We start from the raw sequence: 10,953 nt of genomic DNA, 5'->3' as shown, positions 1-10,953 counted from the left end.
CGCTTTTTGTCTTTTCTGTCCTGCAAGAAAGCTTAAAGCTTCACTCAGCAATTTATCACCATTTAATGCAGGTATATGCACAGACATAATCAAACAGGTTTGGTTGTATTCTGTATTTTCTTAATGATTTAATTTAATGATTATACAGGCCGTCCTTTAAATGCACTCAAGGAGCAGTCAGAATGTATATTTAATTGTTCCATCCTTATTTCATACAGCAGGTTTTTGGGCCAGCCGGATTCAAGGAGGACATCATGCTGGATTAAAGTTTTGACGCACTCTACCCTCAGTGCTCCTTTCCTTTCCCTCTAGATCAGTGAAACTGTTCGTGGCAGAGAGGAAACATTCATTTGGGAACTTGAATCATGCTTTAACCACACTTTGTTTCAGCAACGATGTTAATTTTTGTAAAACCTCTAATGAGTGTCTGCTTTTGAAGTGCAGCCCACACAATGATCCTTGGATCACAATGTAATCATCATTTGTTGTGATTGTGTAACTTCAGTCAGCCACTGAGAAGTGATGAAATATACCAGTAAGTCTTGTTAATTGCAGTTCCAGCAACTAAAGAGCCATTTTTCCATTAGTGAAAGGGAATTCAACATTTCACTTAATCACCCGCCAATCCTCCGTCACACCTGTGCATAGATGGAGGATTTAGTGTATGACAAGGCCGAGCTATACCGACCAATCTTACACATGCTATCCCAGTTGTCTTCCACTTAAATTGGCCTGATTCAATAATCTTAAAGCCCCCGTAAAGACTCATAATCTGGACACGCTAACGCCTTCTAAAGTTTTTCACTTTAAGCTTAACTCATTGTAAGCATGCTGGCTTATTTGGAATAATATTTTTTTCCAGCTGCTATGATGCACTCCCACAGCATTAAGAGCATCTCTCAGCAAGTATGTTCAATATGTACTGTACAAACTGATCTTTGAAGTGCTTCAAAGAGAACCAGCTGACACAGCTGCACAGTTCTTAAGCCGGCAATGGATCTGAATAGTGTTTCTCTAAGTTGTAGAGAGTTTTGGCCTATTTTAGGAAATCATACTTTGTAGCTCTGCTTATCTGCCAGGCTGTTGGTGTCTATAGCATGTGTGGTTGATAATACAAGTTTTCTGTCCATTTAATTAGAAATACTGATTGATTGAAGAGCAATTTCACTAAATCTGCAAGAGTGTTACTGTTTAGAGCCTAGATGTTAGACGGAGGGTAATAGTAAGAAAAGCACAGGTGTTGACAACGTTAACGATTGCTATGTTGAATTATTGTCCCAGCAGCCTGAAAATGAAGCAGCTAAATGGAATTCATTAATCATAAATTTGATTATTTATACCTGTGCTTTGCCTGCTGTGACGTGGCAAAATGTGTTCTTTGAGAAGAAAGAAGCTGGAAACGTATTTTGTTTGAATCTAAATTTCGAAAAGCAACTTTCAATTTCAGACCGAGAAATTCAGAATTTATAGTGGCCAAGAGGGAGAAGATCAATATGAGAGCTGGTGATGAGTGTGGAAACACATTTGTCAAAGTCGTATACATATTTCTTTTTCTAAGGAGGATGAGGACGGTTTGAGGGTGGCTTCAGAGTAAACAAGTTGATTAAACAATTTGGGTGTAACCTTAGAAGGATGGAGGAGAAGTGACTGAGTCAGGAGGAAAGTGGAATCAACTGATTGGATTAGAAACTTTGCAGTAATAAAGCGGTTGTGTGGAGGCTGCCGGCCTTCCTGGTTAAATGTCTGCTTTCATTTCATTACAGTGCTGTACATCTGTCAGAGTGACTGCTGTCCACTCTGACTCAGTCTCATTATTAAATAAACAACTGAACCTTTTTCCTCCACACTGACACTCACAGGAGGTTTGACTCTTTCGACAAGATGTGTTGCGGCCGTGTCTTGTTTCTCTTCCGTGTCCCCTGTCTTGAAAGATGTATGACGCCTCGTGCTGAGGGAAATGAAGCTGTGCAGATAGGTTCACATGGGCGATGAAAACACCTGAGAAAATAGATGCAACGGCCTGTTTCATTTTTGTTGATCCCACAGAATATCTCATAAATCACTTACTGGTGCAGCTGTCAGCAGAAACCCGCTCAGATCAATATGCAGACATATCCATAAAACCCTCCCAAAGTAACCCTTCTCTATCACTGCAGGATCCAAAATTTCACTATGTGCAGCATGTCTGTTTGTAGATTCAGAAACAGCAGAAAGTACATTTTTCCATTTCCTGTCAGAGTGTGCTGATCCTCTATCTCTCTCCCATGGGTTACCAGCCTCTTCTCTGCCTATTTTGAATCAGCGGAGCATCAAACACACGCACACACCTGACAGCCTCTGAAGGCCATCACTGTGATGAGAATTGACAGACGTTAACAGATAATCCAGCCGCTGCAGAAGGTCAAACTAATTTATTTGATGTAGTCGTTTTGTCCATATTTCTGGGGATCAATGGGCTGTGGTCTGGATGTGATTAGAGTGATGAATCTGCCAGTAAAAATCCAGAGTCACATGCTGATGTGCAGCGAGTGAAAAGGTGAAGATTTATACACAAATATTCCACATACTTAAATACAGCTCTGCGGCAGAGCATCTTATTTTGGGATATATACACTGCCATATTACCTCCAGCTCCTGTGGTGGCCCACATAACAAGCGTCTGTCGTTACACAGCATATTGCTCTTGCATATTTCAGTGAAGGGAGCAGCAAATGGAGACGGGACTGTGTCATCGACTCATGTCATTGGCAGACAACGCTGCCATATTACCTCCGGATCCTGTGGTGGCCCACATAACCAGATTCGTAGACGGGCAGGCTGCGGTGCTGTGAGCCAGCTGGAGACTGTGGGGCCCTCAGGGAAATCAGTGCCAGAATGCTTGGAGACGGGCGAAAATTGGCCTGCTGATTAGCCAGAGAAAGGACTGTGCGCTGGAGTACACATGAGAAGAAAAAGAGAGACAGAGAGCATAAATAGCCTGCAGCCTATTGACTGTGCAGGTCCCTCTGACTCAGCCGTGCTCCCTATCGGTGTGTTTAAACTGTGACTATATAGGACGTGCCACCTGAACCTGAAGAAATATTTCTAAAATCTAGTAAGTGGATCTACCAACGTGCTATTTCAAAATATCAAGATCATTCATGCTCAACTTGTAGGCCTGAAAATGAGTTTGGCTGAACAGCTTTATAACAGCTACTGAATTTGCATGTCAACAGGCCCATCTCCATGACAACCGAGCCAAAATCATCCTCAAATGAAGACTGTGATTTGGTTGAAAGCTCTAGAAAAATTTCATTATCTGTTTGTACACCAGACTCCAGTCATAAAAAGAGGGATTGTTGCTGTTGTCAAATACATGCACTCGTATCTGCATACACAGCTTAAAGTGTGTTACAAACTATTTATTACATGTTGATAAAGTGTGATATAATGAGTGTGAGTATAGACCATTAAAGTCAAGTGTTACCATAGTTAGAATACTTAAAGAACTCCCCTCCAGACATGAATAAACAGTGTTTCCTGTACATTCATTCAGGAGTGGTGGGCCACCACTGCAAGAACATTCCCACTACTGCAGGATAAAATGTGAAATTGAATTATAGAATCTAGATAACAAAACAAAACTAGAAAACACAAACAAACATAAGGTCCAGCGCACTGAATTTAGTGATCAAATAACAAGCACTAGAACAAAAAACTAAGACCAACAAGGATGGACGCGGAACAAATACCAAAATTTAATGTGTAATATTTGCCTCCAAAATGTAGAGTGAAAGTATAAGTATAGCAGAAAATAGAAATACTCAAGTAAATGTACTTAGTTACCTTCCATCACTGCTTCTACTTCTCTGAAGGTTCATTCTCAGTGCATGTGCACCACAACAAGCCTCCAAACTGATTGTGATGTCACAAAATCATGTACGTAGACTTAAAGTTCAGCAGATGAATGTTAAAAACAGCCTTTTAGCATCAAACTGTGCAAAGGTCAAACATCCATCTGAAGTAATCAGCTAGACACACTCTGGGTGTGGAGGGAGGCTTTAATTACAAGACTGACTGATGTGGAATACCAACTAACTCTCACAGAGTCATCAGCAGTTAATGAATGCTCTGGAGGGGGAAAACATTTCCTCTAGAGTACTCACTAGATGTCACTGTTAGCCCATCCTTCTGAGAGAGAGAGAGAGAGAGAGAGAGAGAGAGAGAGAGAGAGAGAGAGAGAGAGAGAGAGAGAGAGAGAGACTGCACTGATCACTGAGAGTGTCCCCAAAAATAAATGCATCAAAATTAAATGCGTCCCCATGTCTAAGTGAGTGGTTGGGTTTTTAATGAGAGTCGAGCTAAATAGGCATTCGGCAGTGGGCTGCTGTTATATTGTTCTTGTATCAGTGTTTATTCAGTCAAGTGAGTGTATTGACAGAAAATGGATGCATGAATGGATTCTGGGACCAGAGATTTGGTGCCTGTCTCCATTTATGGGAGGCCTTTCTTATGACTTATTTAATTAAATAAACTACAGGGGGGGAAATTGGGCTTCTTAAAATGTATTATTATGTATATATTTCTATTAAACTTTCAGGGTAATTGCCAGACTCTGAGCAGATAGAGTGAAGCTGCTCATCCAGCCTGGTCTCAGAGGGTTAGGATATTTGGACCAGAGGCGCGTCACGCCGGGTGGGCGTGGTCAGCCGCGGTGAATAACGCTGTATCCTCCGTTAAGTCGCAGCAGAGATCCAGTCTGACACGAGAGAGGAGCGGAGGAGCCGGGACAGCTGACCGCCTCGCGCAAATTTGAACTGCGAGAGGGGGCGTTGGGATGGAAAGACACGAGATCCTTTTATGCACCTTCCTCACCTCGCACTACACCTTCACCTGGCTCTTCATCGCGTGGCTGCACGCCACCGCCGAACCCACAGATTTTAACAACTATGGATTGTATGATAGCAGTTGGGAAACCTGATCCTGTTTGCGCCAGGACAACCGACCGAGATTAGAGTTAGAGAAGTCGTTATGGACAGTTGTGCAAATCGCGCATTTCCTGCTCAGAGAACTGGTGTCAAAAGCAGATCCTCCAACTCAGGATACCACCTCTGTTTAACGCGCGTAAAGGACGTGGACATAACGGTGCCATTGCACGCCGCATGAAACCCTCTCCGCTATGTTTCAGTAATAATGGAGGAAAGCTGTAGTTAGAGTAGAGATTGTGCTTGCGTGGCTGTTTTGTTTGTGTCGGCTCTGATGCGAGAGTGGCGGACAGCTTTTATTGCGCGCATACCAATTGTGCGCCGCAGTTTGATCCACAGGCACGGACGTTTCCACCGCAGCCGGTCCTGCACTCTTTAACAGGCCTCAACAACCGCTGTGAAAGCTTTCGCAGAAAATCCTTTTTTGAAGTCCTGTGAACTGAACTTTCGCTGAAACCAAGAGAGATTTTAAAGCAGCACCTGTGTGGAAGGAGTAAGCCATGGCTCTACCAGATAGTGGCATATCTGGGGAGGAGGTACCCTTCCCAGAGATTATCGAACTCAATGTCGGTGGCCAGGTGTACATAACCCGCTATTCCACCCTCACAAGTGTGCCAGAGTCCCTGCTTGGGGAGATGTTCAGTCGAAAGTCAGCCAAAGGACTGGCCAGGGACACCAAGGGTCGCTTCTTTGTGGACCGTGATGGCTTTCTGTTCCGTTACATCCTGGACTACATGCGGGACCAGCAGCTGGTTCTTCCAGACCACTTCCCAGAGCGTGGGCGTCTGCAGAGGGAGGCTGAGTTCTTCAACCTGCCCGATCTTGTCAGGCTACTGGCGCCCAAAATCAGCAAGCAGAACTCCCTCGGCGACGAGGGATGTCAGAGCGACCCAGAGGACTCCTCACCTGGGATTGACTCGGCCCGTAACCTCGGCTCCCTGGGTGCTGCCGCCGCCGCCTGTGCCAGCCTGGTGCCCGGTGCCATGGACAGCAAACGGTCCGGGTTCATCACCATTGGCTACCGCGGCTCATACACCCTGGGCCGCGACAGCCACACCGATGCCAAATTCCGCCGGGTGGCACGGATCATGGTGTGTGGGAAGACCTCTCTGGCCAAAGAGGTGTTCGGGGAGACGCTGAACGAGAGCCGTGACCCCGACCGCCCCCCTGAGCGCTACACATCCCGCTACTATCTCAAATTCACCTTTCTGGAGCAGGCTTTTGACAAGCTGGCTGACGCAGGCTTCCACATGGTGGCCTGTAATTCCACAGGAACCTGCGCCTTTGCCCACGAGCAGACGGACGACAAGATCTGGACCAGCTACACTGAATATGTGTTCTACCGTGAGTGAGACTATTGTTCCCCTCGGTCCCCTACCCTGTCTCCACGTGCCCCCCTCCTCCAGCCTCCAGCCATCTCTCTGATGGCTCCCGCACCAGTAGATGTACCGTAGATGTTGTGCCCCTCCATCTCTTTCTGCAGCCTCCAGCTTTTACCCCATGAACAGTACCCAGCAGCTAGCTTTCGACTCTCTGCAGGTCCAACCTGCAGCCCTCCCCTTCAACCCCAGCCCCCCTCATCCTCAGGTCCGGCTTCTGCCATCGTCCAGTTTTAGTCCCCAGTCCTCAACCACAGCCTTTCCTGCAGAGACTGAAACCTTCTGTGTACTATCTCCCTTTTGTACCCTGTGTATTGCATCTGCCTTGGTGAAGCACAATACTGTATCCAAGAGCTAATTTTGTCGAATAAGCGCCCCTGTGTGTCTACATGACTATTGAACCAGTCATGAGGGCATAAGGGAAAGGGCTTCAATGAGTGGCCGTGATGTTCAGTGCTAAACTTTGCCTGCAGATCGGACTCTCTCCTGCTCCTCTGAACTAAATTACCAAATAATTGGACATCTTATCAGCCATGAGGGACGTGAGCAGCCCCAGCACAAGAGAGAATAATTTCCCTTTTTTATTAAATGTGTCCAGTACCATGTGGTTAGGAACGTGCCATATCTGTTCAGCTGTTGTTATGAATGAATGAGGGTGATGATAATACAGCCACATGGACAGAGGGGGGGAAAAAATGCATTGAAGTTTTTATTTTGAAAGGGGAAGGTAGATGGTAGGTGTGTTGGGGTTTTCCCTTTCAAGACGCCGCTGTTTGTGCAAACGAGCGAGCAACAGTCTGATGAAAAAATGAAAAGAAGACGATGAAAGCTCAAATATAAAGAGATCTCGTAAGGAAAGGTTGAAACGATGAAGTGTGTGTATTGATTGTACAAGGGAGCCTTCAGTGTTTTAATCACCCACGCTGGGAGGGCAGAGGAGATGGAAGGTGTTACATCACTCCCAGCCCACTGCTCTTATTCTGTGGCCCATCGCGCTTCTTTGACATTTTCTTTTGCTCAGTTAGATATTTGAAGAGCAGTTTTACAGTGAGACGGGCTTACACCATGACGACATGTTGTTCAAAAGAAAATGTGGTAGTCACCCTATCGGATCACGTTTTGAGTGTTCTGTAAACGATAATGTTATTGTTAATACTCAGTTCAGTATTAGTTGAAGCTGTTGCATATTTGATGATAGCTCTCACTTACTGTAAGTGAATACCCATATGAAAGGGTAGGATTGCGCTGTAGCCAGCCTAATGTTTTCTCAGCACTGTAGCAAGGGCACCGTGAGGGCGATAACTAAAGTTATAGAGGAGGGTCGTTGCCAGATACAGCCTCAGGACAGGTCTGCACATCATATACCTCAGACTAAATCACAAACTGAAGGCACTCAAATCCAACAAAAGATCCAGGTGACGACATAAAAATGCAGACAGAGTTAGGAAAATATGCCGTAGTGAGACTGATGAATAAGAGGTTGAATATAAAGTGACTTTTGAGTTGAGAAACAGCCGTCGAGGCAGCATAGTGCAGGATTTTCTCCCGAGCTAGAAGGTGTCAGGTTGTAGCTTTGGCAGAGCGTCTTGACAGTGACAATAAATGTATTCTGAAAAATGTCTAGAAACCGCAATGTTGTGTTTTCAGTGTGATGAAGTGCTGTTGACATCTGAGTCAATATGTTAGATCCACTGCTGCAGTGTGTCGCTGCAGGCGTAGACGACACTGAAATTAAAAGTGTTCAGCACAAAGCAAATTGATTTGTCAAATAAAAAGATGTTTTTCTTTCTATTCGGGTTGTATTTTTCATTTATGACAGTGTTTTCTCAGCATTGAATGGTATCCAGCGGGAGCTAGGAGGGAATGGTGCATGGCCTTCACATTTTTTAATTTTCACTGACAATGCGACTCAGTCACAAGTGAACCAATTCAAATTTTCATCTCACCAATGTCCACGGACATAAACTCCACTTCACATTACATGTTCAGCACTGCCTCAGGCACTATCTCCCCTCATTCTACCATCTGCTTTTTCTCCATATTTTTTTTTTCCTCTTTTTTTTTTTCTGCAGTTGACCAGAAAACAGAGCCAGGATAGAAATTAGGACATGCATAGATAACAGGCTTTGTTAAAGCAGAGTACAAAACCCTCATTTTGTTATCAATAAATGACCCAATTACGACTTACAGTACACATTTTGAAACAAATTAGGGTTAAAAAGCAGGACTGGGAAAAACTGCAGCTGTACAGGCCCTACAAGATTAAAAATGATTTTTTTTGTCTGTTGTCAATAAAAAACAACATGTTTCATTGCTCACACCCACAGACAGAAAAGTGGGCATAAATTACACTTGAACAACAACACTCAGGGTTATGTTTATGTAAGTGAGGCAGTCACATGTTGTCTTATAAACTCTGACTCATATAAGTTTTTTCAGAGATTATCCCATGCTAATTACCTTGGTACAAGGCCTCTCAACCTGATCTCTGCCTGGCCTAGATAAAAGCATGGCTGATGAGCTTCACAGAAAAACTGCTGAAAAATTTATGTGGCTCCCTTCCTGGAAAACAGATGACTTTTTTGTTGTGGTCTGGAACACATGACGAATCTTCCCTCAGAGAGTGGGACAATACCGCGCCCGCAGTGTCTGTCCAGCCCAAACAAACACACAGTTACACACACAGCATTCCTCTGTGCACACTACTGCAACACGGGAGCGCCAAGGTCAGTCATTTAGCACAGGCGTGGAGAGACACACCTCATGTGTGAAATTTCAGGCGTCGGTGTCCCAAACTGCTCTCGCTCTTTACCTCAATGGGTTGCCTTGAGACTCAACATTCAACAGTGAACGTGTGAGAAGTGTTGACACTATGATGTTGAACACCGGCAGCAGCGAGGTCCACTGTGATGAAATGCTGCTTGGGTTTATTTTTCCCTTCCTTTTTTTTTTTTTTTTTTTTTTTTTCAATGCTCTGTTGTGAAACTCATGGCTGAATCGTGTAGCATGTGCCATACAAGAAGCAACGTAGTGAGTGGTTTGCCTCAATTGAGTTCAGGACTTTTTCTTTCTCAATTCTGACTGATTCCTCTGAGTTTTTACTTTAATTTCTGAATTAATTTTAGAATACTGAGGGTAAAGTCAGAACTCTGAGGGAAAAAAAGTCAGAACTCAATTTTTTGTTGCAGTGGCCCTAATCCTCTTCCGTAGACATTTTTTTTTACCATGATTTCTTTTTTCCTTTTGTGAAATCTAAAATAGCAGATTGCATTCATCACACACAACTTAATTAAATCCTATATTTCATTCTTATTTATATTCCTCTGCTCCTACCGCAATGTTTGAAGTCAAGTTCTCAGTGAGCTTGTGCAATCCATTATTAAACTCTCGCCATGAAAGCACAAAAAGGGAATGTGCCCTCAGAGTACAAGACTGTTGTCTCTACCTTAAGGCAGCCATTTGAGCCACGTTGCGTTCCTGTGGTGCCATTGTTACCGTGGGCGGCTCGACATGGCAACATGCCTTGGCTCGGGCCTGCTTTCCTCTCTTAGAATGATCCCCTTGTCTTGTAGCCAGCTGGGTCATCGCTTCCCCGTTTGGAAAAAAAAAAAAAGAAGGCAAGAGAGCAGAAGGAGAACAGGAACGGATGTACGTCAAAGGGAAAAAAAGGGGGGATTGGAAAAATGGGGCAAGGAAGCAGAGAGACAGATAACCTGGTGGAAGTGAGATGAGACTGGGAGAGTATTTAAGCAGGGAGGATTTGGTTTTCACATCTTATCTCTCTTCCTGAGCAACTCCAGCGATGAAGTGTCCTGTTATTTGGAGAGGTGCCGGATCGCCCCGGCAAACAAAGCCCTCACTGGGCCGTGCTGTAATGTGCTCCCCCGTGGCCCGTCTGCTCTGTCAACACACACACAGAGATTCAGTTACAGCAGACAGATATAGATCCACAGCATGGTTGGGATTAATATTGATTCGTATTGTGATTACGTCAAAAGAAATAGGGTGAAATTGATGTTTTCCAACAGAAACAACACTCATCTTTATGTGAATCACGATCTGTGCCATTGAATCGCCTACAACCAGGTTCCCAGACTGTATCTTCTTTTATGAATAGCGCTACAGTGACAACACAGAGCCCTGAAATGAGTCATTTTCTTAACATCGTAGACTGCGTGTACTATCAGATGTTGTCTGCTGTTTATGTTCATTCAGCTGCAACCATCTGTGGCTCGGCGCTTGTTTTCTGCCTTGTCGACTCTCAATGCCAGTGCATTTTGGCTCTGTTTTGTTTTTGGAGGAGAGGTCGGATGAGTGTTTGGGTGGGTCTGCGTTGGGTTGGTATGGGGGGCCACACAGGGGGCAACGAGCTGGGCCCTGTCTAACAAATATGCTGAGCAGGCAGTTGGCATCTCCGAACGCTCACTGACGCAAACACAGATACACACAGCGGGAGGGAAGACGTGCAACAGCCCTCCTGAGCGCGGCTAATGACTCAGAGCTGTGAGGTTTTAGATCTAATTGCTTGCCTTCATCTTCTCACTCTTCGTTGCGATCGGTTAAAAATGCATTAGCAGGCAAACAAGCCATTTGCTTCCCTCGTCCTCTCT

General features: G+C 44.6%; 1 protein-coding gene across 1 annotated transcript; it reads left to right on the top strand.

The window, feature by feature from the left end:
• The first annotated feature begins 4,767 nt into the window (after positions 1–4,767).
• On the top strand, positions 4,768–8,134 carry kctd12b (potassium channel tetramerisation domain containing 12b). Its single transcript, XM_073487433.1, has one exon. The coding sequence runs from the start codon at positions 5,465–5,467 to the stop codon at positions 6,314–6,316; it is 852 nt and encodes a 283-aa protein (XP_073343534.1). The 5' UTR covers positions 4,768–5,464; the 3' UTR covers positions 6,317–8,134.
• Positions 8,135–10,953: the final 2,819 nt, after the last annotated feature.

Source organism: Pagrus major, chromosome 18, assembly GCF_040436345.1.
Source record: "Pagrus major chromosome 18, Pma_NU_1.0".
NCBI classification, from domain to species: domain Eukaryota; kingdom Metazoa; phylum Chordata; class Actinopteri; order Spariformes; family Sparidae; genus Pagrus; species Pagrus major.
This window is presented reverse-complemented; position numbering and strand designations above follow the sequence as displayed.